Below are 27,003 nucleotides of genomic sequence, written 5' to 3' on the forward strand. Positions count from 1 at the left end.
ATTCATTTCACTTTTGGTGTGAAAAGGCTTTTATATTTGCCAAAAATAGAACTTTTTTATTTTAAAAACAAACAAGCAAGCCCTGTCCAGATTTTTAAAGTAGCGCAAAAGTAACGTAACGCATTACTTTCCATAAAAAGTAACTAGGTAACGTAATTAGTTACTTTTTATGGAGTAACGTAATATTGTAATGCATTACTTTTAAAAGTAACTTTCCCCAACACTGTAGCTTAGGTAAAACAACACACAAGGTGTAAAATGATGATGATGATGTCAGGCTGGACTGAGTGTGTGTGTGTGTGTGTGTGTGTGTGTGTGTGTGTGCGTCGCGTTTTACTCGTTCACAGCCTCGCCGGTGTCACGGGGGGAAAGGCGGAGGAGGAGGGGCTGCTAGTGTGTGTGTGAATAGTGTTGTACGGAGCTGCTTGCTGGACGCGGGCCAGCGGTCCCTGTGAAGCAGCGCGTTGAGAGCGGAGAGGGATGGGATGGGATGCGCTGGCACTGCCGCTGTCAGTCCGCTCCGCTTCGCCTGTGCAGCTTCACCGGGGATCACAACAACAACGACATGGATGATGCTGACTGCGAGGATGATTTAGGCCGGCGTGTGAACGTTTTCTCTTCGGATTTAACCCATTTGGATTACTGTTGTTGTTAGAGGCCATTTATTTATTTATTATCTCGGCGAGGAATTCACGTACGCGGGAGCGTAAGGGATTTTTAACAAGGTAAATCGCGCGCACGTCTCGCGCAGCGCTTCCCGCTTCAGTCAGTCAGTAAGGGACGGTGTAAGGATGGATGCGTTAAATCCGCGGTTTCGTTCTGTTTCTTACTTAACTAAACAGTTTTACACACATTTTACTGTCAACGCGAGATAGAGCACTGATTTGTGACCATACACGGAGGATATCATCGTTAAAATCAGATTTTAGGAGGTGAAAAGGGTCCTCGAGAGTGTAAACTGTTCTGCAGCTAGCCTGCTAGCCACTTACCTCAGAAACACCGAGGCATGTGATGTGTGAAATACTGCGTCGTTTTCTCATAATGTTGGTCTGTTTTGACGAACATCGTCCTTAAGGTGATTTTTTTTAGAAACTATTAATGTTGCTTTTATAGAAGTTTGTATTCTAAATAGCTAGCTCATTTGCTTTGCTTGGTCACAATTACTGCCCATTTAGACTCATTCATCAATTTTTCCAAGGCTGTTAACCTGTGCTGACAGCTGAATGTGATCAGATCTGCTGTGGATAGTGACAGGAACTTAAGAGGATTGCATGCATGTGACCATCACGTTCATATCCTTAAAATCCTTGAACAATGCAGTTGTGTTAAGTCTTGCCTCATTAGATTCACTGGAAATGTCAAATGACAGTCTCATAGAAAGGATTTGCTGTCTGGAAACCTACCTTTGTGGGCTATCTATCTGTCTGTCTGATCTATCTATCTATCTAATCTGTCTGTCTCTGTCTGTCTATCTATCTGTCTTTGTCTGTCTGTCTATCTATCTATCTATAATGTCTCTGTCTTAACTGGATGCCTACCTAAACAGCATTTTTTTCTGTCTTTGCTTTATTAAATTTGATAGTAATGCCTCTCATGGAAAGATATGTTGATTTGGGCTGTCTCAAAAACTTCTCACCTCCACATAGATGTTTCACTTTAGTAAATTTTGGTACAATGTCCAATTAGATGTGAGCTCCCTACCTAGATGGCATCATAGCAGCATTGATCCAAAAATGCTGTGTAGATAAGCTCAGTCGAGCATTTTTGGCTTCATAGATACATTCCACTAATAAATTTGGTTGCAGTTTCCTATGACTGATCAGCAGTAAATCTCCATCCAAAGGCCAGAGGGCACTCTCGCACTGAAACTCTAAATACGCCTCGCAAAAGAAACCCAGAAAATGCTTATCTCTGCAGCTGAATAAACAGAAGATTCAACTGCTTTCATTGAATTTTCATTAAAATAAAGTATATTTATAATGCAATGCCTTTATCACTGCTTAAATACTATGAAATATGTTGCGTGCCTTATTCTGTGTAAGAAGCCACATCATCTCACAGAAGGATTTATTTCAAACACTCGACTGACGTTATGAAGTGAGTTTGGAGTAAAAATATGTTATTAAATGTGGTATTTTCACATGCTTTCAGATGGATGCAATGCAAACAGCTGTCATTATCGCGAACGATTTCTTCGATTTCAGAATCGTGCAATAAAATCATCTGCGATTTTTTTTGCGTAACTTGTCAGTGAACTATGGCACTGTGTAGTAAATGCTGCTCCATCTGAAAGCATGTGATGATGATTTACTGCTGATTACAGAACCGGCTTTTTTAACAAAATACTCATGACAATCGCATTTGATTAATCGTGCAGCCCTACATCACAGGTTCGTAGGGCACTGCAGTTCAGCTGAAGAAGAAGTGACTCACCGTTCAGTGATTACAGGCGAGGCATTTTGTAACCCCACACCAGATGCAGCATACAAACATACTTCTGCTAACACACCATTCCCAGCACCTGATTGTTAGATTCTGGGATTGTGGTTGAGAGCTGTTCACCTCCCCCTCCAGATACACCCTAGTGAGGAGCGTTCTCATTCAGTAGAGCGGAGGTGCGACATCTTGAGCTTCAGGCTGTAAGGATGTGCTCCCATCACCAGCATGCTGTTTGCTTCATTCAAAGCCTCAGGTTTAATCTTCTATTGTGTGGTGGGAAGTGTTCCTATCAAGCCTGACTCAGACCTTAAGAGGTTTAATATGATGTAACCAAACTGCAGTGCTTTTGGGCTACCGCAAGGTCGGTAATAAAGTTTAGCCTTTAAGTTTGGAAAGTCAGCCCAATATCAGCCACCACAAAGTTTGGCTTCTGGGTTCTGCATCTTTTGCTTGTTATGAGCAGGCCCACGTGGAATCTGTGCCCTCAAAAAGCTTCACAAATCTCCACAGAATTGGAACAATCATCATTCACAGTTCTGCGCTTCCCACCACACTGTTTGTTTATGAAATGTTTTGGCTGATTTGAATATGCTTTCAGCTGCCAGAAAGTGTATAATGCTCTGTTTAAATCAATTCCATAGGATTCTGCCGATTTAAATTATTATTTTTTTAATTAGGATAGTATGTCTACAAGGATATTGTACTTTGAGGAAGGATTGAGTATTATTTATTTTAGTTATCAATCACATTTTTAAAATAAAACATAGTTTTTTTGTGTGTTTTATTATGATAAGTGTTAATACAAGGGTACTGACCTATGAGGAAAGTTTAAATAGGAGTTTATTGATTTATTTTATTATTTTTAATAGGTTACATTTCGAGTAGGTGGTCGATGGGAAATGTAAATTTTTTAGTCTTCTAGTCTAAAGATAATCCTAAACTTAAACTCTAGCATGAATGTACAAAACTGCATATTTTCCAGTTTCTACATATGTTCCAGATTTATTAGGTTGCCTAAATGACTAATCGGCAATTTTATTTTATTTTTTTTAGAAAGTCCTGTATTACTAGGCTGGTTTTTGTTTCTTTGTTTACATAAAAACTTTAAAGGGGAGCAATTTGGTTTTTGGACAACTGGTAGATTAGTGAGCCGTCATTACCCATCCCCAAACTGAAATATATACTGTATATGGTTGTAAAGGTGCTGCAGTGGTTGGGATCAATTATGCTACCATATTTATTCTCATAAATGAATATCATAAAAGTTAGATGAGCTGACCTAATTGGGTCATGTGCAGCTCCAGGGAAGGAATTAGACATTTAAAAAAAACCTCATCATTAAAGGCTGGACCATATTCAGGTGAACCAGCTCATATTGATTTAGGTTTGTCTTTATTATATGGAAATGTGATCTCACTCAGTGGTTGAGGGATAAGAATACGGATGTTGCCTGAGGGCATGTTATTCTGAAGACAGGATATCAGCTTTTAGGAGATGGAGTTGGAGTTAGATTCAGCGTTAGCACGACCAAGAGAAATTCATCAAGCCAAGCCCCCCTGTAAAAACATCTTCACAGGTCAATAACGAACTCACACCAGTTTGTTCGGACACACACTCACACAATTAATCATGTGGTCTGTCACATGCCTGTGCATTTGAGGTTGTGTAGCTCCACTGAGGAACAAGGCAGAGGAGAAGGGGAAGAAAGGATGTGTTTCTAGTCCTGTGACTCCCCTCCTCCAGTCTTTCCCCCCCACGTGTGCGTGGAGGAAATGTGAGCCATGCTGCTTTTATCAGCCTCATTGTTTGTGTTCCTCAGGGACGGCGCTTCCTGATGGCAGCCAGAACGCTCCACATGTTCCCATTCTGATGTCCTTACATACACCATCACACTGAAAAGCTTAAGAAATGTCTTGTATTTTTCGTTTTTTCCATTTTCCTTTTAACTTGGCCTACATATAGAGGTAGAGGGGGTGGATGAGAGTGTGAAAGCATGGAGGGATAGAATAAGAGCGCGATATAGCATTCTGACTCGTACAGGATGTATAAACAGGAACCGGATGGAAAGTCCGCTGATGGATGTGAACTACCGCCACTGTTAGTATCACATTCACAGACTCAAAATCCCTCGAAACATTTTTTCCTTCAAGAGAAAATAAACAAAAAATGAAAAGCTCTCTTGAAGGGAAAAGAACAATGGGAGTATCGGGTTACACTTTGGTTCTTTGTACTCGAGATGTCAAACCAGCTCAATCCTAAAGGATAACTCATGTGATGACATGGCTGTTAGTCAGACTCTGTTCTTCACAGATATGTCTGTCCACCTGCTCGTAATGGGATGTTTACTATACGGCTTGGCACAGAAGCAGCGATCTTAAGTAAATACTCACAAAAATTGTGTGTGAGAGTGAATGGAAAGCGAGTGGGAGTGAGCGGTGATTTGAGATCAAACGAAAGGAGCGTGCAGACGATAGTAACTCCAAACATGTTTCATAGATGGAATGTCCAGCTGCGCCCTGCGGGAGGAGTTCTGAATGCACATACTCGTTTTACCCTGGAGGAAAGTGTGTTGTTAGTGTGTTTGTTTTTCTTGCAGACTCAATTTAATATTAATTATGAGCAGTCCTCTCTGGCTTTGATAAAAAGAGATATTCTTCACCATGGCAGATGGCAATCAAAGCACTAATCAGATTGTGCGCTGGTGCAGGTATCTATACGGACTGGCATGGCACGATCCCTCTTTCATCAATTAGTGATGGTTGAGGGGAGTTTTATATTAACACTGATATTAACAGCAGCTGTAAGCCCTGATCTCTAGGCGGTGATGAATTTCAAATAGAAGCGTATGTATGATGTGTGTGCTCATGACGTATATACGATACAAAGTGATTTTATGTAGTTAACTGCAATTTTGAGTGAATATTTTGTCATTGTGCAGTCAATGTTATTCCAAATCTATATGACTTTCTTCTGCAGTACACACACACACACAAAATGATATTTTGAAAATGTTGACTTTTTTTGTACATAAAATGGAAGTCATTGGGGTCTAGAACAGAATTTTGATTACAAAATTGGTCTTTTTATGTAAAAGCCACTCTTTAAAAAAAAAAAAGCTTGTGGTATTAGCAGTTTCAGATAAACCTGACCCTAAACAACAAGTAAAAACAAAATAAACTGGTTGGTTGCTTTTATATAAATGTCACTATTTTTTAGATGAAAAGTAGCCATTATCTCATTTCTGACCTCTGACCATAAAAGTCTGCAAGCACTCTGTAAGGGAAACAACATGCTTTTTACTTGTTTATTATTTGTTGTATAGCCTAATATTTGATTTCTAAATTTAGTAAGAATTTTCATGTTAAGTGTGTCTGCAGTTGTTATATATTTTAACCAGGAGTTAAATCAAAATACACTTAAAACTTCAACAACAACAAAATGCTACTCCGCATCAGCACTGATGTGTGAGATAATTCAGTTTAAAAGTGTGTGTGTGTGTGTGTGTGTGTGGGAGTGAATGAGATTGAATTCTGCTGCTTGACTGGGAATCGTGCTGCATGTGTGTAAGGAGAGTTTCTATTTTTGTCATGTCACCATGACCTAGTATTTACAGTTGATTTCACCCTGCTGTGAATTTGCTTTCAATAATCTCTTTCTCTTTCTCTCTCCCTCCACAACAGATGACGGAAGGGCGGAGATGTCAGGTCCATCTCCTGGATGACAGGAAATTGGAGCTCCTGGTACAGGTAAGACCATATACTTTTTTATAACAATCAAGATAATGGTACAACAAGGCCCGAATATGATATTGTAGGTTTTTAATCGATAATTGATTCTGCTTAACTCAATTCACCAGCACAATGTCCAGTATTAGTGCAGAAATAGTACAGTTGTATGACTGTTGAAATACATAGGTGTGAAGTTTTGGTGTATGTTTTTGTGATAAAGGCCTCAGGTTTCCTCTTGTTTGTCTGGGAAGGGAAATCCTCATTGTTCCTCTGAGACTTAATTAATGTCTTGTGGAAATAGGGGCTCTTTATCGGTCTGTGTGCGTGTATGAGTTTGAATGTTTGCTCTGTGTGTGCTAATATAATATGACTCCTTTATGCCTTTCTCCGATTTCACAGCCAAACAGACCCTGAGATTAGTTTGCCCTGACCTGAACTCTATCATATGTTTGTGCATATGTCTGTCTCTCAAGTGTCTTTTAAACATCAGTACCACTAATAGTCAATCTGGCAGGTTTAGGTTCCCATAACTACCCAAACCAGCAGCCTCTCAAGTCACCCACCCAACCACGCATACAGCAGCCCCCTCCTGCTCAAAACACTCCATAAATCCTCCTATCAGAAAACAAACATCATCTCTCAGGATGAGTTCAGTTTCCATAACAACACTGTCTGTCTCCCATGCTCCATCAGCCCTCAGACCTCAATATAAACAGAAATGTCTCCTCAGCAGAGCTTCGTTTCCTCAACACTCACACTCATATGAACTTTCTCAGGAAATCTCTAATCATGAGCCAAACGCTGCCTGTGGCATCTCAGTCACTGAACACATGAAGAATAAAGTTTTATAGTACTGTTCTATTCTCGTCTGTTTTGTTCTATTGTTGTATTGTTTTTTTCTCATTTATTCTATTCTATTTTTCCATTCTTATTATCTCTGTTTATTTGTTTTATTATTTATTTATTATTATAATATTTATTCATATCTTGAATTAGCGTTTATTGTTGTATTTTAATTTAAGTTTTAGTAATTTTGTTATCTGCTTGTCATCTAAAAAAATATATATTTCTATATGACTTTGTTTGTTTTAGTTTTAGTAATTTTAGTACTTCAACTTATTTTTGCCTAGAAAGTATATCTAATCTTTAAGTTTTTTTACATTTTAAGTTTTTAATCTAATATTTATATTTTATTTCAGCTTATTTCATTTCTTTAAATTTTTTATAACACTGATTTTGCTCTTTTATGTCCTATTATATTTTGCTTTGTTTTCTTCTGATCACTTTCCATTATATTTTCTTTTCTGTTTTATTGCTATCTTTATTTTTCTTTATTATTGTTTATTATTCTATTCTGTCCTGCTCAGTTCAGTTCTATTTATCTACTTTCATGCTCTCTCGCTCTCTCATGCCTGTCAGGTGCGATTAGGTGACCTGATTCCTCTAGACTCCAATCCAGTTTAAACTCCATCATAGTTGGAGAAATTTAATTTCTCAGCCTCCTCCATCTCTCATTTTCAACACACTCTCTTTCTCTCCTCTAAAATGCTGGTTGAGTTGATTGTGGTTGCAGTTTCGATCTGATAAACTACAATCTAGAAAGGAGAGGAGGTGAGAGAGTCCTTAACAATCAGGTAAGAGGATGAGAGAGAGGAAAAGAAGGGATTTCCAGGAAGAGATAGAAAAAAGAAGGGATAAGGCAGAGGGGTAGTCAATGTGTTTCCTCACTCTCTCTACAGTTTATGATTTATTGAGCTGTTGCAGAAATGCTTATTCCATAATCTTTACACATTTGTCCTACTTTAGTCATGAGTACTTACATATATGTTCTTTTAGCGTTGGCTAAAAGATTTAGCTTGTTCTTTCTGCTTTCTGACTTCTCTTTTTCCTCCTCTTTCTCTTCCTCCATGTCAGCAGATGTTCTGGAGAAGGTTGTGTAGGTTAAGCGTGCCATTGAGAATTCTGCTGTTATTCCAAGTTAGTTTTTTTCTGCATGTTCCTTGAGGAACAGCTCTTCCCTTTTTCTGTAAGAGCAATTTTGTTGATGTACCTAACAGGGCAATGCTACAGGATCTTCTGTGCATTAAAGTAACTGTTCCATTCATGTGCATGTGAAAGATCATATACGCAAACGTATGTGTTGAGTTTTACATTCGGAGACATGCATAATTTGCTTGGTGAAAAGACATTGGACCAAAAGGGATAGCTAACTTCTTGATTAAAAGTTAAATGGAGGAAACTCTTATTGTGGCAGTTTTGCATAGCCTTAATTTCTTTTTTAGGAAATCTAAATACAAATTTTAAGATTAGATGTTTTGGGGAAACTGGAGTAGATAGTATATTACAATTTAAAGTCACTAACAAATCAATTTTAAAAAGTCATTTACAACCTTCAATTCCAATGTGAACACCCTTTTAGATGTGAACCATTTTACATATGCAGCTGTGAAATCATTGTCTGGTTTGGTTTTACTGATGGGTCTCTGTTGGATCTTTCTGTAGCCTCATTTATCTGTTTCCTCTTCCTCCTCACTTCTTTCTCGCCTCATTAGAGGCAGTGTACCATTTTGAAGGTTATCATGGATGATCTTACACTGTGCGACTGGCAGTATCTTTGTAAATGATTTTATAGTCCCAATAGAGACTGAACATTGCTGCTGTCTCATCATTCGTGGGCTTATTTGCATACAGTGCAGTAGAAAACATCTAGTTTGTGTTGGCTTTAATGGAGGTACATTTTTGTTTCCGTTTTTATTTTCTGTCGGCAGTTTTGACATGACTTTGGTTTATAATAAGGTAGACAGTCTTACAGTACAAGAGCTGTCAACAGTCTTGTTCAGACTATTTCCCAAGTTGTATAATCTTGCTCCTTTTTTCAGCTGTCTAACTGCTTGTTAGCATCTCCCACCTGTCTCTCCACAGCAGGCTGTAATTTTGTGAGTGATGTGCGTTTAGCGTGTTTTCGTCATTTTCCATGGTGAGTCAAAGCAGGTGCTGTTAGTTGGTGGTTCTCTCGTGTCCTAGCACGGTCCTTCCTCTCAGCTATAATTTACACTGTCTGTCAAGAGTTTGACAAGAGCATATTTGGTCTCTCTTGAAGAAGACAGACCTTTGAGTTTGAGGTGCTAGATGATATACTTAAACTACTTTAAGGTCTGAGTTAGATATCTCTTAGATACAGGGGCGGTGGAAGATGCTTTCGGTTGGGGGTGCTGTGTGTGTCCGTGTTGAGGGGGGGCGCTAGCGTCACGTGTTCATGAGGATTAGGCTAATAATCCCATATAGAAAACATCACAAGTAAAATGTAATCATGTTTCTAAAGATAAACATGGGTTTATTATAGCCCACTTACAATTTATATTTCAGAGATCATTACAAATAAATTATTAAATGCTAAAACTGAATAAATTTAAATGAACAAACTTGGCGTTGCATTTGCAACCATGTGAAAACAGGGGGTGCTGCAGCCCCCTCAGCACCCCTACTTCCCGCGTCCCTGCTTAGATACCTTTTTTTTTTGCCAAATTTCCATCAAAGCAATTACAGAATGTATTGCGACAAGTTTAGTGAAAAAGGAAATCCAAGATGAAATCCAAAATTCATTTCTTTCGAAATGTTAGCTAAAATTTGAGAATTATGTAACACCAAAAAAGTCTATAAAAATTGTTCAGGCTATTTGAAAATGTACTAGGGTAAACGTACCTATTAAGCTCACCAAAATCTACATTGAGTCATTTTTAGTGCACAAGATATTGGTTTCAGTACAAGAAGTTATATTAAAATAAAATATTAATCTCTCACACAAAAATATTTAATTTTATTTTAAATGACAAAAGCATTTGAATTAAGATATACATCATTAAATGCAAAAAGTCTGGCTGTGCTTAATGGGTACATTTTTGTACCCTTTAAGCACACCCCTGTTCCCATTAAGCTCACATCATGTTTTATTAAAAAGTCTTGTTTATTTTGAACAACATTTTTAAAGAATAATTGAAAAAAATTTTAATTTGAAGGTACAAAGTCAATCACAAAAAAAAACAACAACACTAAAATCAAGCAACAAGGCACTCAATTTGATCAGTTATACATTCATAGTGAAGTGTCATTTAAACACATTGCAACATCTAGACTAGTCTACATTCAGCGAAGTAACACACATTCAAAAAACAAACTATTTACAAAGTAGGTACGTGTATGAAGCCTAGTGTTTTAAAAATCTGTTCACTTTTGCAAAAAGTCTGGCTGTGCTTAATGGGTACATTTTTGTACCCTTTAAGCACACCCCTGTTCCCATTAAGCTCACATCATGTTTTATTAAAAAGTCTTGTTTATTTTGAACAACATTTTTAAAGAATAATTGAAAAAAAATGTAATTTGAAGGTACAAAGTCAATCACAAAAAAAAAACAACAACACTAAAATCAAGCAACAAGGCACTCAATTTGATCAGTTATACATTCATAGTGAAGTGTCATTTAAACACATTGCAACATCTAGACTAGTCCACATTCAGCGAAGTAACACGTATTCAAAAAACAAAGTAGGTAAGTGTATGAAGCCTAGTGTTTTAAATATGTTCACATTTTAAAAGTAGTGTAGCGTATTCCAGCCTTTAGTTGCTTTTTTCCTCGACAGATACGACAGGTTTCTGTTGGCTCCTTCTTTGAATGGAAGACATGCCTCTTTCATCTTTAGGCATAAACTGTATTTATGTCTCGATTTTGTCATCTTAAAGCTGTTAAAATAAGTTTTTAATCATTTTATTAAGATCAACTTAAAGTGACGACCATCAGTTAATATTTAAAGTCTGTTTATGAAGTATTTACATAGACTTTCAGTGTGGAAGAGCTTAAAGAGAGCACACTGAGCTTAAGTGGAGCAGCAACAATTTTTAATAAATTTAATGTAATAATTATTAAAATGACAAGATTTTGCTGAATAAATAATCTAGGTCATGTATTAAGTTCACACATATTTTAATATGAACAACTATGATTAACAATATCTATGAAATTATACTTTTTGTTATTGATGTCACACTGAAGCTGTGTGATTTTCATAGTAGTGCACCCTTTAAGCTCACCTTACAATAATATACAACCTTTAAAAATTACAGCAGTGTAAAACCACTGACCAGCAATAAACTGTAAATGTATAATATTATGGATTTAAAAGTACAAGCCAGTAATGCCTGTGAAGTAATATATTAGCGTAGCACACAATCTTATACAGCTAGTTAGCAAACTGTGTTGTGTAGCATCTGCGCTATGTTGCTAAAACTCTCTTTTGGATCTAACTGTAATTATTTCCCACATCCAAGTTCCAGGTTATATAATATGCAAAAGTCTGAACATTAATCTCTTAATTTTACAGTAAGTAGTGAATCTTACCCAGAATAAAGGCTTAAACATCTAAAAAATGCACATTTAAAGGGCTCCTCTTTTGGTGAAAGTTTTCAGACAGCTTTCAAAATGGCCGCCAGACAGTGTCAACACATGGAGACCCATATCTCAGTGTGTAATTATCTGAATGACTTGAAATTACAGGAGGTATGTAGTAACAAACACATCAATTGGTTAAGACATCAATTAGGATAATAAATTATTTTTTCTTTTTATAATCCGAGTTCAAAAATGGAAGTGTGCTTAATGGGTACGTGAGCTTAATAGGTACGTTTACCCTATTTTACGCACTAGTTGTGCGTGCTGTGTATTTTATGTTATGTGCTGCATATTTTATGTTATGTGCTGCATATGTAGGGCATTTCAAATCAGCCACTTGTAAAGTTCCATATCTGAAGGTAACTGGCTGGCTCACTTTGTTTTGGAACAGACCCATTGTTGCCCATGATTGCACTTCCTTCATAAATGTATTTACACTGGCTCGGTGTCAGATTAAAAATGTAAATGTAAAAAACATCTGTGTAAATGCACCTTTGTTATATAATTACATCTTCAGATTTTACAGTGTACAGGCAGCTTTAGAGAAAGACACTATCTAGTCTGCATTCATGATCAGATCAACATGTGTTTTAACAGCATAAATCCTGAACAAAAACCCTAGCGTTGCTTTGTGCTGAAGTCATTCCGTGTGATGAAAGCCGACTCGCATCTCTCATCTCTGTGATCTAGACCTGACGAGACCTGACGGCGTGTGTTCTTGTCATCGCTCTTCCGTCCTGATCAGACACCCACTGTTTAATGATAGTAAATCACAACAGTTCGGATATTCTTCCTCATGGCCACACACGCTATCACATGCTATTCCATGTGGAAATGTAAGTGTAAGTGGCATAGAGGAGATGATAGCCATCCCACATTAAATATGTTAAAGCCATATAGCGCTCATATTGATGGCCCTCAATGCACACTAACAGGATATTAATAATGCTTGATCTTTCTTATCTACACATTTCAGAGACTCTTAACACATTATTATATCAGTAACTGTCATAATCAAGTCTGGAGGCTAAACAGAGAGATGAACACGGTTTGAGTTTTAGCCCTCTTCATTTTCTCAACTGCACAAGCACACACATACACCACCACAAATGGGTCCAGATTGAAGATTGCGGTCATATTAAACCTGCTTCCACTTCTTACCACAGACACACACTTACACACTCGCTTTGGCTAATTGAGGAAGCAAGCTGTTTCACACCGCGTTGCTTGGAATGATGGGATTAAATGTGCCAATTGATTGATGTGGTACAGAGTTGCAGATCTCACCTGAAGTAAGAGGTGAACAATCTCACAAAATACTGACTGTTTCATTTGTGATAAACCACAATGTTAGTGCCAAAAAAGATAAAAGAATATCTAAAACAATGTATCTTGCTGAAAGCTGGGTTTTTGAGATCAGACCTGAAGGGAGGGTGGTGAATCAGAGAGTCTCGGTAGACATTGAGGTTTTTTTTAAAGCTGTATGATGATGCTTTGCGTCTGACACAACAGCTCTGTTCCAAAACCTAGTTGGTTGCGTCATTTTCTGCTCTCTATGTAGGCAACTACCGTCTAAGGCGACTTCCTCACTGCAATAGATGATCTGAGATGATCAAGATGGGAGAATGCTGATTTCAATAGAGTTTAGCGTTAACAAATGTTATTTAGCTAAGAACTCTAATGCAGGGTTTTCCAAACTGGGGTTCATGAACCCCTGGGAAAATTACACAGAAACTGCAGAGGGTTTGTGTGCTAATGAAAAGCTAATAATTAGCTAAATAATAAAAAATGTACAATTAAAATGAATACATTTTAATAAAAAAAATAGTTAAAATTAAACCCGAAACTAAAAAAAACTAAAAAACATTTTATTTGTTTACCTGTATGTCATGGGATTATTGACCAATATCAAAGAACAATGAAAATGCAAATGTGTTGTTAAATAATTAAAATTAAAATCAAATGGGGCTCAGCTGACAAAAAAGTTTGGAAATTGCTGCACTAATGGTTAATACAAATACATGCCACACATTAATATTGGTGAAAATAGTCCTTTGTTACTTACATTGAACTATTTTATTGATATTTCTGCATTTGAATAAGTTATCTTTTTAGGCAGCACAATTTTGTGCTTACTCTTGTACTCTTATGCTCCAGTAACTCTAGGTGAAGTGCTATCTAGGCAGGCAGCTCACTAGGTTTTGGAACTATTAAGAACTACCTTAGTCAAAGCTTTATATAGAAGACGTACATTATAATTTAAAATGTGATAATACACAACATAAATAATGATGATTTTGTAATCTACCCCTTGTTCTTTTCTTCTTCTCTTTCTTTCCTTCTTTCCTTCCATGAGCAGAGGTTGTGGCAGTGATTGTACTTTTGCTCCAGATTTTGCTGTGCTATTTTTAGGGTTGGTGGGTGGGTTGGCTCTCTTATAAAGAGTGCTGTTGCTGTATGTGTGTGTGTGTGTGTGTTCTTAATTCAAAATGGTCTGTGTCGAAACCGAAACAGTAATTAAAGTGTTTTGAACACAGGCTCATGCACACAATGCATGTGTATATCGAGTCCACATCTTGTTTAAATTTATTTAACTATTTTGATCTTTCTCAGACTTTTCAGTGCTTTCGTTCAGTACTTCATTATCATATAATTTTGTAAAAAATAAGTGTCCATAAATACATAAATACAGATAAACCTTATGAAAAACTATACAAAAATTGCCAGAGCATTATAAACAAATATATCTATGCATACACACCCCAAACATACACTACTGTCCAAGTTTAGAACTGTTTTCAGCATTGATAATAATAAGAAATGTGTCTTCTTATTATTAGAATGATCATTAATGGTTGTGTGTGGATATATTGGTAGGTTGGTAAGCTGTGCAAAGATGTCCCAGGACACCAGTGATTTCAGTGTCTACGCTCAAAGCCAGTGACACACCCATGGTTTACCACACACTGGCTCTAACTCACTTTACATTCACTTTACAATTACATTCACACACACAGGGAAAGCCCCGAGCTTGCAGAAGCAGAGACAGTGTGACAACTGGTGTGTCTCTCAGTTTTCCAGATTGTTCTGGGTGTGTGTCAGTGTTGTTTAGTCAGAAACTCTGTATGTCTTTGTATTATTAAAAATAATTATCAATCCTTCTTAAAAGGAAATATCTCAGCTTTATGAGCATATTTCAGATACTGTTTGTGCAGCAAGTCACGCTCTGTTCAAGATGCAACACACACAGACTGCAGACAGACAGAGTCGGCATGAAATTGCAGAGTCACTGCAGTGCATCAATACTCATCAGAATACAACGCTCACAGCCTGCCAACTCGCTGACCTTGTGTGTGTGTGTGTATCTGGGAGTTTTGTCTGTGTGTGTGTGTGTAGTGTGTACGTTCTAAACCAAAAGATCTATTTTGTGTTGAAACCTGTTTTTTTCTGTCTCTCTCAGCCCAAGCTAATGGCGAAGGATCTTCTAGACCTGGTGGCATCCCATTTCAACCTGAAGGAGAAGGAATATTTTGGAATCTCTTATGTGGATGAGACGTACGTATAGCCAAGACATCCTATTAAATATTACATCTGCCTCTAACCTATGAGAAAAGGTGTAATCATGAACAGTTCAGCTCTCTGACTGTGCCAGGACTGGATGAGTGAACATGATAATTCCACAGGGAAATGATTGGCTTCACTCTTTCTCCTCTCTTCACTTTCTGCGACAACCAGCTCTTCATTCATCCTACACAGTGTGACCTACTGCTGTGTGACATTTGTTAGTTGTATCTTCGCATGATTTCTTTAAGGCACCCACACACACACACACTCACTCAAGAGAAGACGTTCCGTCTGTTCTCACTGCTGGTGTGCTTGGGGGAATGTGTTTTTTAGTTCCCAAAGATTTTGAAATGTTGTCTGGTGACCTTTGATCCGCCCCACTGTACATCCTTCCCAACAAGGGATTGACAGTTTGCATTCGCCAAGGACAACATGCAAATGGACAAATGCATTTCTGTCAGAAACACGCACACAGTGTGAGTTAAAGAGGCACAGTCATTTCCTTATACAAACACAATTTAAAACACTTTGGGTTGTTGCTTGTCAGTGTTACAACCATCTGTATTAAAATTGTTCCACCCAGAGCACTATAGAAGCAATTTTACTCATGTTCTTTAAAAAAAATCTAAATAATATGTTAATACATTTTATAAATATTTATGTAATTCATTAAATACTAATATCTGTGTGTATATATAAATATTTATATAATTTATTAATATATTATTAGATCTTTTTATTATTTTATAAAATATATAAGTAGGTAATATAATGTACTGAGCAGTGTTTCCCCTGCCATTATATTAGAAAGGCACCCCCCGCCCCCCTTGAAGGTCAAGTTAATTTAATTTTCTCTATAGCGCCAGATCACAACAGAAGTTATTTAAAGTTACCTTTCCTATAGAACCTTGTTCTTTTATTAAACAAATGAAATAGCCTTATGTTGTTTATCTTATTTACACGACGACATGTAATTTGTCTCTGTTACATGGTCGCGCTCTCTGTATCGCGCACAGTGGAGTTCCGCCCCGATGCGCGCACACAAGTGAGCACACTCCCACTCCCACTAGTATTTGTAAATATTAAGCCGCAAAACGACTATTTAAATATGAATTCTGCGTGTCTCTGTGTTAATGAATGGCGCAGACGCGCAGTTTTGTTTACTACTCGTACTGAAGCGCGCGTGACGCTTCCGGTGATATTAACGTCTGTCGTCTCACTAATGAGCAGGGGCGGAGCCAGGGGGTGGCCGTGGCCACCACTGACCTAAGCTTGGCCACCCCACTCAAAACTGCAGTTTTTGTCCCTTTTTTTGACAAGAAATGCATTTATTAAGACGTGGAACTGCCGTATCTCTTTATGACCACATCAAACGGGAGACTTTTCAGACGCGCACTTCAACTTCGACTCAGCGCCAAGCGCAAGTCAAATGAGCGCGGAAATGAAAGAACATGTGCCAAATGAGCTTCAGTAGAACAACAGTGAACTGCGGTCTGATGAGATGTTGTAGGCTATATCAGTAAAACAAACTTTCCTCTCCTGACAGCTGTTTTACCGTGCTCACGGTGCACACTCTTCAACTTTACGCAAATATAAGGCGCTATATCGCTTCATTATAAATAATGCGTGCAAAAAACTTTGAGCATACAATGTAGTTCTGTCATCAGTTAAGTCATGAAATTACCAAAAAGGTGATTAGTGCATTAATTTATGTATAGCATCACATTAAAGAACGTCTCTCAAATTCATGTAGCCTACTAAAATATTGCGCAATTCGAGATAACAATAAAAGACAATATAGGCCTACACAATAAGGCGCAAGCTGTGTTTTTTTTTTTTTTGTAATTTAATGCACAAGTAAATATGAACACAGTGCACTTATACTGGAAAACATGCGCTATTTTTATTTTTTATTTTGTAAAGTACAAACGAAAATGAAACCATTTAAATGCATAAAATAACTCATTTTACATTCTGGCATTTATGTGCTGTTGACTTCCGTCCTTCACTCAGCATTACTTGATCTAATTCACAAATATCTCAAATAAAATTTAGTAGTAATTAAATGTATTCAGTTGTGTTTTAGGCACTAAAACAGTCCAGTACTTTATAGTCAAACACATTTTTATATTGAAATAATGAAGATTTCTGTGCCACCTCAGACTGGATGCTGGCCCCTCCCTGGCCACCCCTATAAAAACATCCTGGCACTGCTAATGAGGACATAAATACATGAACAACACCTCCAGAACTGCTCTGAGAGTCACTTCATGAGCATTTGACCGTTTCATTTGAGTAAAACTATCCTCATATCATATACACACAGGAATGTAAAGGTATTCACGGCAACCCGTCAAAATAAAGGTTCGGTTTGACTTGAAGGCATTGCGGCAGAAATATATTACTATTGTTCAGTAGAATGTACGTAATAGGCTGCTACTACTACTACTAAAATTATTAAAACTTTATTTTTAAGGAATAATCATACAATATTTCTTCAATGTTTTAATTTTAATATTAAATCCCCTTTATTTTCCAAAAATCTAATTTATTTAATTTTCATTAATTAAAAGATAAATTAAATAACTGTTTTATGCCTTAAAAAAATTTAAATACACAACACAGAATTTCTGAGGAAAAAAAACAGTCTATTGTAAGAATAAATGAAACTTGTTTTTATGCTTTCAAATAATTAGACATGTTAAAACACAGAATTTGGTAACAATAAAACATAAGGTTGGAAAAAAGAAAACATTTCATAGGGCCCTAAACATGTAATTTTTGTTAAACTTTTGATAAATTGTTTATTTACAATTTAATAAATTAAATTGTAAATAAGTGTCCCCCCCCCCCAAAAAAAGCCGTAAACCTAGGGGAAACACTGCTGAGTAGAATCTACTTTTGGATTTATAATTACCTGTTAAAGGTTATATATCTCTGTGCAACAGAATACCAATGCAATGGTTTCCTGAGTGCTTTTGTTTTTGTCATCACTGGCTAAATTATGCATGAAAATGCACATGCGATGACATCTAGAACATAAAACAGCCCTCTTGTGGCTCATTTTTCGCATGATGTTTTATGACGTTATGTGGCACTATGAATGAGACATTGTAAGATGTTGCAAGACATTTCCGGTTGCTGTTACAGATGCTATCAGTCATTTCTCTTGGGCTGTGTTTCAGGGGTCATTTCAGCTGGTTGCAGTTAGATCGTCGTGTTCTGGAACACGAGTTTCCTAAGAAATCTGGACCCATTGCGCTTTACTTCTGTGTTAGGTAAGTACAGCTGCAGCAAAAGCACAATAAACATTTATATGTATACACATGCATATTTATTATTAATAAAATTAGTTATATAAATATATAATAAACTACACATATAAAATAGTTATATATTACATTTATTTTTTTAATTATTTTATTTATTACTAATACAATAATATATAATAATAATATATGTTTATCGACAGAGAGAATAAAAGAGAAACGTCCATATTACTTCAAGAAATCCCAGCTGAATATTAAAAAAAGAAAACACTTAACACCTCCAGAATGAATTGGCATCAACACTTCGATCAGAGTGTTTTCGTGTTGGGGGGCTTGTGTATGTGTTTGTTTATTGTTTCAAATTAGCGAGGTCAGTAAATCACAGTTTACTGGCAGTTACCAGAAACACGTCCAATCAGAATACACCATTCCTGTCATTAACACCCCCAGCAATTTGAACACCATGGCAACAGCAGAGTGTTAATCAGACTGTGTTTGAATTGCAGAGCATGAGCAGATATCTGCTGGGTGGGTTGATTCATTTAGATTTGAATTGGATCTGCTTCGAAATATGACCAATACAAAGAGCAGCCAGTATATTTATTGCTCTTGTGTGTTTGTATGTCTCCGTGTGTGCGAGAGAGTTAAAGCGGGCACATTTGTGTGCTTCCTCGCTAGAGCTGCACGATTCTGGATAAATTGAGAATCACGATTATTTTTGTCTCAAATAGAGATCACGATTCTCCCACGATTCTGAACTAAACAAAATAATGTGTGACAAAATATTATTGCTGCAGTCTATTTAAAAGTGTTTAATTAATTTGAATGAATTATTATGCATTTTAATATACACTACCAGTCAAAAGTTTTTGAACAGTAAGCTTTTTCATGTTTTTTAAAGAATTCTCTTCTGCTCAGCAATGCCTCCTGCATTTATTTGATCCAAAATACAGCAAAAGTAGTAATATTGTGAAATATTTTTACTATTTAAAAGAACTGCTTTCTATTTGAATATATTTCAAAATGTAATTTATTCCTGTGATCAAAGCTGAATTTTCAGCGTCATTACTCCAGTCACATGATCCTTCAGAAATCATTCTGATATGCTGATTGCTGTTTAAGAAACATTTTTTTTTATTATTATTTTTATCAATATTTAAAACGCTTGAGTAAATTTTTTCAGGATTCTTTAATGAATAGAAAGATGAGCATTTATCTGAAATAAGCTTTTGTAACATTATACACTGACTATACCATTCAAAAACTTGGAGGCAGTATTTTTTTGGGTGGGGGTGGGGGGATTATATAAATTATTACTTTTATTTAGCAAGGATCCTTTAAATTGATCAAAAGTACAATAAAGACATTTATAATATTACAAAAGATTTCTATTTCAGATAAATGCTGTTCTTCTGAACTTTCTATCAAAGAAACCTGAAAAAAATCTCCAACTGTTTTCAACAATAATAATAAATGTTTTTTTTGAACAGCAAATCACCATATCAGAGTGATTTCTGAAGGATCATGTGACACTGAAGACTGGAGTAATGATGCTGAAAATCCAGCTTTGAAATCACAGGAATAAATTACATTTTAAAATATATTCGAATAGAAAGCAGTTATTTTAAATTGTAAAAAATATTTCAAAATTGTACTGTTTTTGCTGTATTTTGGATCAAATAAATGCAGGCTTGGTGAGCAGAAGAGACTTCTTTAAAAAACATAAAAACATCTGACTGGTAGTGTATAATATATTTAATACACCAATTTTTTATATTAAAATTATGAAAAAGTTGTTTGAATCAATGATTCAACGACTCACTCATAAACCGACTTCACTTGTTTCATTACTGGATGAATCAGCGTTTTTGAACGATTCTCTTGAATGAATAATTCACTCAATGACAAATACATTTAAGTCACTTTTCGCCACCTAGTGACACAAATGTTATTTGAAGCGTAGTTACTTTCAAAAGGTGATTTGCTTTTAAAATTTTGATCGCTGCCTTAGATATCAATGTTTATATCTGAACTATAAACTTTCACCCCAGTATTTCTGTGATAATATGAATGACTGTAAGACAGAAATAATACTGTGTAGTTGAAAAGACCGTTTGTGAAGATGTTTCTTAACCAAACATGGTAAGTAACTGCTCTTTCTGTGTCAGCGGCAGTGCGAACACCGATTTGAATGATCCGGTAAGACTTTGTCAAAGGTTTAATAGACTCGGGGAATCGTTGTCATTTAGAAATGAGATCGCGTGGGTGTCTGAATCGAGATCGCGATCTTTTAACGATTAATCGTGCAGCTCTATTCCTCGCAGTATTTTACTGCTTAGTCGCAATCAGCACACCGTCATACATCACCACGCTCGCTGTGGGTGGTTGCTGGTTTATTGCTGTCAAGCTCAGCATTAAAATAGCCCAGCATTTCACCCATTTGTTGGGACACACTTGAATTGCTTTTCTCTCGTTCAGTCTATTCCTCTTGCATCACTTTGCTTTTCTGGGTCATGCACAGACACAAACACTTAAATACACGCATACGCACGCATGCATTTTGCTCTAATAGCTGCGTGCGGAGCTGTATGTCTTTTGCTTGAGCTATTGCGTGTCAGTGCAGTTTAAATTGGAGCGGAGGCCCAGTTTTAATGCATGCATGATGTCCTGTGTGAATCAGTGTGCTTGTGTGTGTTGTCCTTTCTGCTCGTGATGGGGCTATTGATTGGAGTGAGCTAAAGTCTTTGATGCATGTAAGACTGTCTCACTCACATCTCAAATTAAACCAGCTGTCAATACAGTTTTAATCACTTTAATCTCTCTCACTTTCACTCGTTTTCTGTCTCTCTCATTCCTCTCGCTCCTTTAAACAGTCAGCCATGGATTCAAAGCATGTGTCTTCATGTATCGTGTGTCATAGGGTTCATTTTAAGTTCAGTGTATGCCTCAGTGTATGTTCAAGGTCATATTATCAGTTTGCATCTGTACGTATATCTATGCATGTCTATGTCTGCGTAACAGTCCATGTGTGAATGTCACAGCTTCAGCTGAAATGAAAAAATGTCATGCTGAGAGAGCTTATTTATTTATGCTGATTTTGAGACAATTACTTATTTTTGTGTTTGTTTGTTGTTGTAGTTCCCGCTAACTCTAATCTGACTGCTAAAGGAAGCTTGCACAGTGGAAATTGTTTTCTTTTTGTGGGGTTCGAGAGGGATGGAGACAGCAAGAGGATATAGCAGTGTTTATGATGCCCTCTAGTGATTGGTCTTTGGGTCTGTGTATTAAATACATTGTTTCTTTCAGTGAGTTCATTCAAACAATCTGAATGAACCTGCTAAGGAGGAATCAGAATTGGTTGCTCATACTGAACAATTTTGAATCATGTTCACAACTAAACAAATCATGTTTGGCAGTCTTAATATGTGAATTGTGTATACTGTATATGTAACTGTAATGTTTTTAAAACTTTAGCCATATTTTGATGTGCATATTATTTTCTCTTCTACAGGTTCTACATAGAAAGTATCTCTTACCTTAAGGACAATGCCACAATAGAGCTGTTCTTCCTCAATGCAAAGTCCTGCATCTATAAGGTAAACTGTTTTCACTGTTCTATCACTAGAGGGCAGTATTAACTAATGCCCTTTTACATCCATTTGTTACTTCCATCTATGTCCATGGAGCACCTTAGGCATAAATGCCACGTTACAGATTTATCTGAAAAATTACATCATTGCAACGCTGATTGACTTATGGTACTGTAAGAATGTGCAAAGTACCAAGCTCTTCACTAGCACATATTAACATACATTATGTTTATTATACATGTATACACTTTTATTCAAAAGTTTGGGGTCATTAAGGTATTAAAAAATCTTTTATTCACCAATAATGACTTGAACTGATAAGAAGTAAACCATAAAGCCTTAAACATTGTTACAAAAGATTTCAATTTCAAATAAATGCTGAACCCTTCTTTAAAAAAATGGTTTCCACAAAAATGGTAGCACAACAGTTTTCAATATTGATAGTAATAAGAAATGTTTCTTGAGCAGCAACTTATTAGAATGATTTCTGAAGGACTGGAGTAATGGCTGCTAAAAATTCAGCTTTGCATCACAGGAATAAATTGCGTTTAAAAAAATATTTAAATAGAAACCTGTTATTTTAAATTAAAATAACACTTCACAGTGTCATTGTATTTTTGATTAAATAAATGCAGTCTTTTGAACCACAAACTTTTGAATGGTAGTGTTTATATATAATAAATATAATACTGTACAGCTATATTTGCAATAGCTGTTTTGTTTGTTGTTGTTGTTTTTTTAAAGTGCTTAATTCTTCCAAAAGCATTCTGTATTTGTGAATGTGTGTGTGTGTGTCACTGGTCACATACCACAGATTCCCACCATGAGCTCATTGCTCACACTTTACTCTAGAGTCAGCTTTCTAATACATGCCAGTACTCTGTGTGTGACATTCCTGAAATTCTTGTGTTCATCAAAGGTAATGAATCGCTTCGTTTGACTTGGTCATTGAAGTAATTAAGACCCCCTACACTTAAAAAAAAACCCTCACATAAAACCCATGTGTGTGTATGTGGCTTTGTCCTGCTGTTGATTACACAGGAAATAGCTGAAGTGATTTAGATAGACCCTTCAGTGATAAGTCAGCAGATCAGGTCATTAAAAGAGAGAGAGATAAGATAAGAGACAGATTAATGGAGATGTCCTGTCTGCTGTCATCCTGAACTTAAGGGTCTCTTTCTTCCTGTCTGTCTTCAGGAGCTCATAGAGGTGGAGAGCGAGGTGGTGTTTGAACTGGCCTCTTATATCTTACAGGTAAGATCATGACGGACTGTTTATCATTTTGTGGACCTTCATAAACCGTGCAATGAACTTTCATAAAGTTCATACATCTCAAATACACTTGTGTATGCGTTATAGAGTCATATTCAGGTCACTACAGTATTTCTGCCTGACAGAGTGCTTTATTTTAAATCTAAAACAGGATGTTTCCTTTGTACTGTAAGTTATCCATACGAGGGAAATACTTTGGAGAAATATGGTTTTCCTTTATGACTCTGTGTATGTGTGATCCAGGTGTAGTATCAGGTATGTTATGTGTGTTTGACCTTTTGGAGGATTCAGTCCAGATGGCTGCGACTACATCCCCTACTGAGACACACATGCACCGTTCTGTGTATCAGAGGATACGATCTTTCCAAGCGGTCTGGTCTACCATCAAACACTCATTATTGATACTAAAATATGTCTTTTTTTTTCTCCCACAGGAAGCCAAAGGAGACTTCACGAGGTAAGAGGCTGTTTGAATGAACGAATCACCTTCCAGTGACCTCTTTTACACTCACACACTATCAAAGTCTCGATCAGTGTGTCGCTGCAGAGTGAAAGTAGATCCAATTTGCGGTGTATATCAAACTCTCCTTGCCACATAAGCACATGCACACAATTCAAGAGAGATGGAGAGAGAGAGAGAAAGAGAGAGATGTGGGGGTGTGAACACTGGGAACGGAGACAGAGGGGAGGAAATGGAATGCAGAGGATAAACAGTGTTAAATTACACATACTAACCCCTGGCTCTCTCCATCTCACACACACACACACACACTTACACAAACACTTTCTACACACAGTATCTCAGCTACAAATCTGTCACATGTGCATCCTTCCAGCTTTATTCTGTCACTGTTTTCTTCGACTCAATTTCCTCTACCTCTTACACTTCCTCTTAACCTCTCCATCGCTCTGTGTTTGGAATGGAACACTACCATACTGCCGTAATTTTTGCAATATGCATTTTATATATAGTGTGAACATTTTGTGTATGTGGAATGCCCTGATAGTCACTAACTTTGCCAAAATGTGCATTATACGACCTGAGCACATTGTGAGGGATAATATATCCCACAATGCAATGTACTGTTCTTTCATTTCATGAGTGAACTGGAAGCAATATCAGTTGTGATTTTAACATTTCCATCTTGATTTATTAGTTGATCAGATTGCCATTAGTCAGATTGCCATCTTTACATAAATTGTTTGCAAATGCGAAATCATTTTTATTTTCAAGAATGTGAAAATTATTATCATTTGCACAATTATTATTACAATTGCAATTATTACAATAATAATAATAATTAAAATATTTTATTTTAATTAATTTGCCTTTCTATGTCTTCTGTCTCTGTTCTGTAATTCTGATTGACTGATTTTTTCCCCCGCTCTGTTAGGTGCTTTGATTACTGAGTATTGTGTGTTATTTTTACAGTAATGATGCTACTAGGGCTGATCTGAAGAAACTGCCAGCACTGCCTACACAAGCACTGAAGGAGCACCCTTCACTCGCATACTGGTAAGACACACACTTATACACACAGCTGTCAGCTGATAATAGAGAGGTATTAACGAGATGTATCTGCTCTGTGTTCTCTGAGCACCATGGGAAAGGATTCCCCAGAATAATTCTCTAACCTAATTTTCCCTGAATTCTATTTAATGCGAATGAAGTGTTTCACAGATGCTGCCGTTCTAAGACACTCTCACTCACACACTCATATTGAGCAGGCCGGTGTACTTCCTGTTCTAAGTATGAACTTATCTCCTTAATGGTGTTGTATTTCATTGGCTGCGTCTCTGTACATCTGTAAGCTTTCACTCTTGTCTGTTTTTTGTTCCTGCAGAATTGAAATAGGCTGACAGCCACGTTCTCATGAACATTGTCATCTGTTGCCACTAATCTGTGTGTCTGTGTGTGTTGTGTTGCAGTGAGGACCGGGTCATTGAACACTATAAGAAGCTAAGTGGACAGTCCAGAGGCCAGGCTATCGTCAAGTAAGAAAGAATATTGTCTTGACCTAAATGTTCCTTTAAGTTTGATGAACAAAAAGTGTCCAAATGCATTTTATCTTCACCCAAAAATGAAACTTGTCATCATTTGGTCACCCTCATGTCATTCCAAAAACAACTTCTGCAGAACGCAAAAGAAAATATCAGATATTTTTGCTGTTTTTTGTCCATATTATGAATCAGTGGTGTCAATGGCAACACAAACCTTAAACAACATCACATATGGTCACATGGCGTGCAAGAACCAATGAGATTTGATGCTTTTGACTCCATTGACTTTTATTAGTGTTATTTTTTGTGTTCCACAGAAGAAAGCAAGCAATTTTTTTAGTTTTGAGTGAACTATACTTTTAATTTTGAACACAATATGTTTTCTTTTATGCTTGTATTATACTAAAACGTCTTTTAAGTGTGTGTTGTGTTGCAGTGAGGACCGGGTCATTGAACACTATAAGAAGCTAAGTGGACAGTCCAGAGGCCAGGCTATCGTCAAGTAAGAAAGAATATTGTCTTGACCTAAATGTTCCTTTAAGTTTGATGAACAAAAAGTGTCCAAATGCATTTTATCTTCACCCAAAAATGAAACTTGTCATCATTTGGTCACCCTCATGTCATTCCAAAAACAACTTCTGCAGAACGCAAAAGAAAATATCAGATATTTTTGCTGTTTTTTGTCCATATTATGAATCAGTGGTGTCAATGGCAACACAAACCTTAAACAACATCACATATGGTCACATGGCATGCAAGAACCAATGAGATTTGATGCTTTTGACTCCATTGACTTTTATTAGTGTTATTTTTTGTGTTCCACAGAAAAAAGCATGCAATTTTTTTAGTTTTGAGTGAACTATACTTTTAATTTTGAACACAATATGTTTTCTTTTATGCTTGTATTATACTAAAACGTCTTTTAGGGAAACATTTTGCTTGAAAAGTGTGAAATTCTAAGTGTGCCTAAAGTATCCAAATACTTGTTTTTGCACTTTTAGTGATGATAATCCTTTGCATGCATCCTACTTCCGAGATCCACTCCCATGTGTTCACTGCTATTGTAAATTGTTTGCATATGTAACATCCATAACATACTGTCAATTATTTCTTCTTTCTTCTCTCTCACAGTTATATGAGTATAGTGGAGTCGTTACCCACATATGGAGTGCATTATTATGCTGTTAAGGTGGGTAAGTGTGCTCGGAGGGAAAGTTTATAATCACAGCCGTCAGTCACAAATAGGGATGCGCCGATCCGATATTCATATCGGATATCGGCTCCGATAGTGCCATTTTTCTCGGATCGGGTATCGGTCAGAGAGGGCCGATCCAAATCTTGAGATTTTATTTTTATTTTTTCCCCGATTGTGCGAATTATTCTATGTTACTTCTGAAGCCATATGATAGCTTAATGTGAGCTACATATGAACATTTAAGTCCTTACATTAAAGTTCACACAAACTCTTTTCTCCGCTGTGGCTGTCAGTCATTTGTTCAGCATTTAAACCCTGGTCGCGTTCGGTTACAGCAGTCAGCTCGGTAAAGCTCTCTCCAAGATCATTCTGTGTTCCCATTATACTTGATTTGTAAATACATGTCTATGATTTTGCAAAAAGGACTTTATCTTCTTGCCGGAGTTTAATGTTGTTTTGTTACTTGCTACCGGGTGTCTGTGAGAACAAAACACGGGCGTAG

At 36.7% G+C, this 27,003-nt stretch overlaps 1 protein-coding gene across 8 annotated transcripts in view; it reads left to right on the forward strand.

The window, feature by feature from the left end:
- frmd4a (FERM domain containing 4A) overlaps positions 1–27,003 on the forward strand; it is a 156,729-nt gene that overhangs the window by 97,289 nt on the left and 32,437 nt on the right. For 7 of the 8 annotated variants that reach the window (XM_016243363.1, XM_016243370.1, XM_016243339.1 and 4 more), the window contains exons 2-10: positions 6,120–6,185; positions 15,071–15,165; positions 18,360–18,452; positions 21,955–22,039; positions 23,231–23,287; positions 23,740–23,762; positions 24,738–24,821; positions 25,235–25,300; positions 26,438–26,495. In XM_016243363.1, coding sequence (XP_016098849.1) covers positions 6,120–6,185; positions 15,071–15,165; positions 18,360–18,452; positions 21,955–22,039; positions 23,231–23,287; positions 23,740–23,762; positions 24,738–24,821; positions 25,235–25,300; positions 26,438–26,495 — 627 coding nt within the window. Of the gene's footprint in view, positions 1–410; positions 726–6,119; positions 6,186–15,070; positions 15,166–18,359; positions 18,453–21,954; positions 22,040–23,230; positions 23,288–23,739; positions 23,763–24,737; positions 24,822–25,234; positions 25,301–26,437; positions 26,496–27,003 lie in introns of those variants that run through there. The other variant, XM_016243376.1, reaches the window with a different exon arrangement.

Source organism: Sinocyclocheilus grahami, unplaced genomic scaffold (genome assembly GCF_001515645.1).
Source record: "Sinocyclocheilus grahami isolate Dianchi unplaced genomic scaffold, SAMN03320097.WGS_v1.1 scaffold22.1, whole genome shotgun sequence".
Lineage (NCBI taxonomy): Eukaryota > Metazoa > Chordata > Actinopteri > Cypriniformes > Cyprinidae > Sinocyclocheilus > Sinocyclocheilus grahami.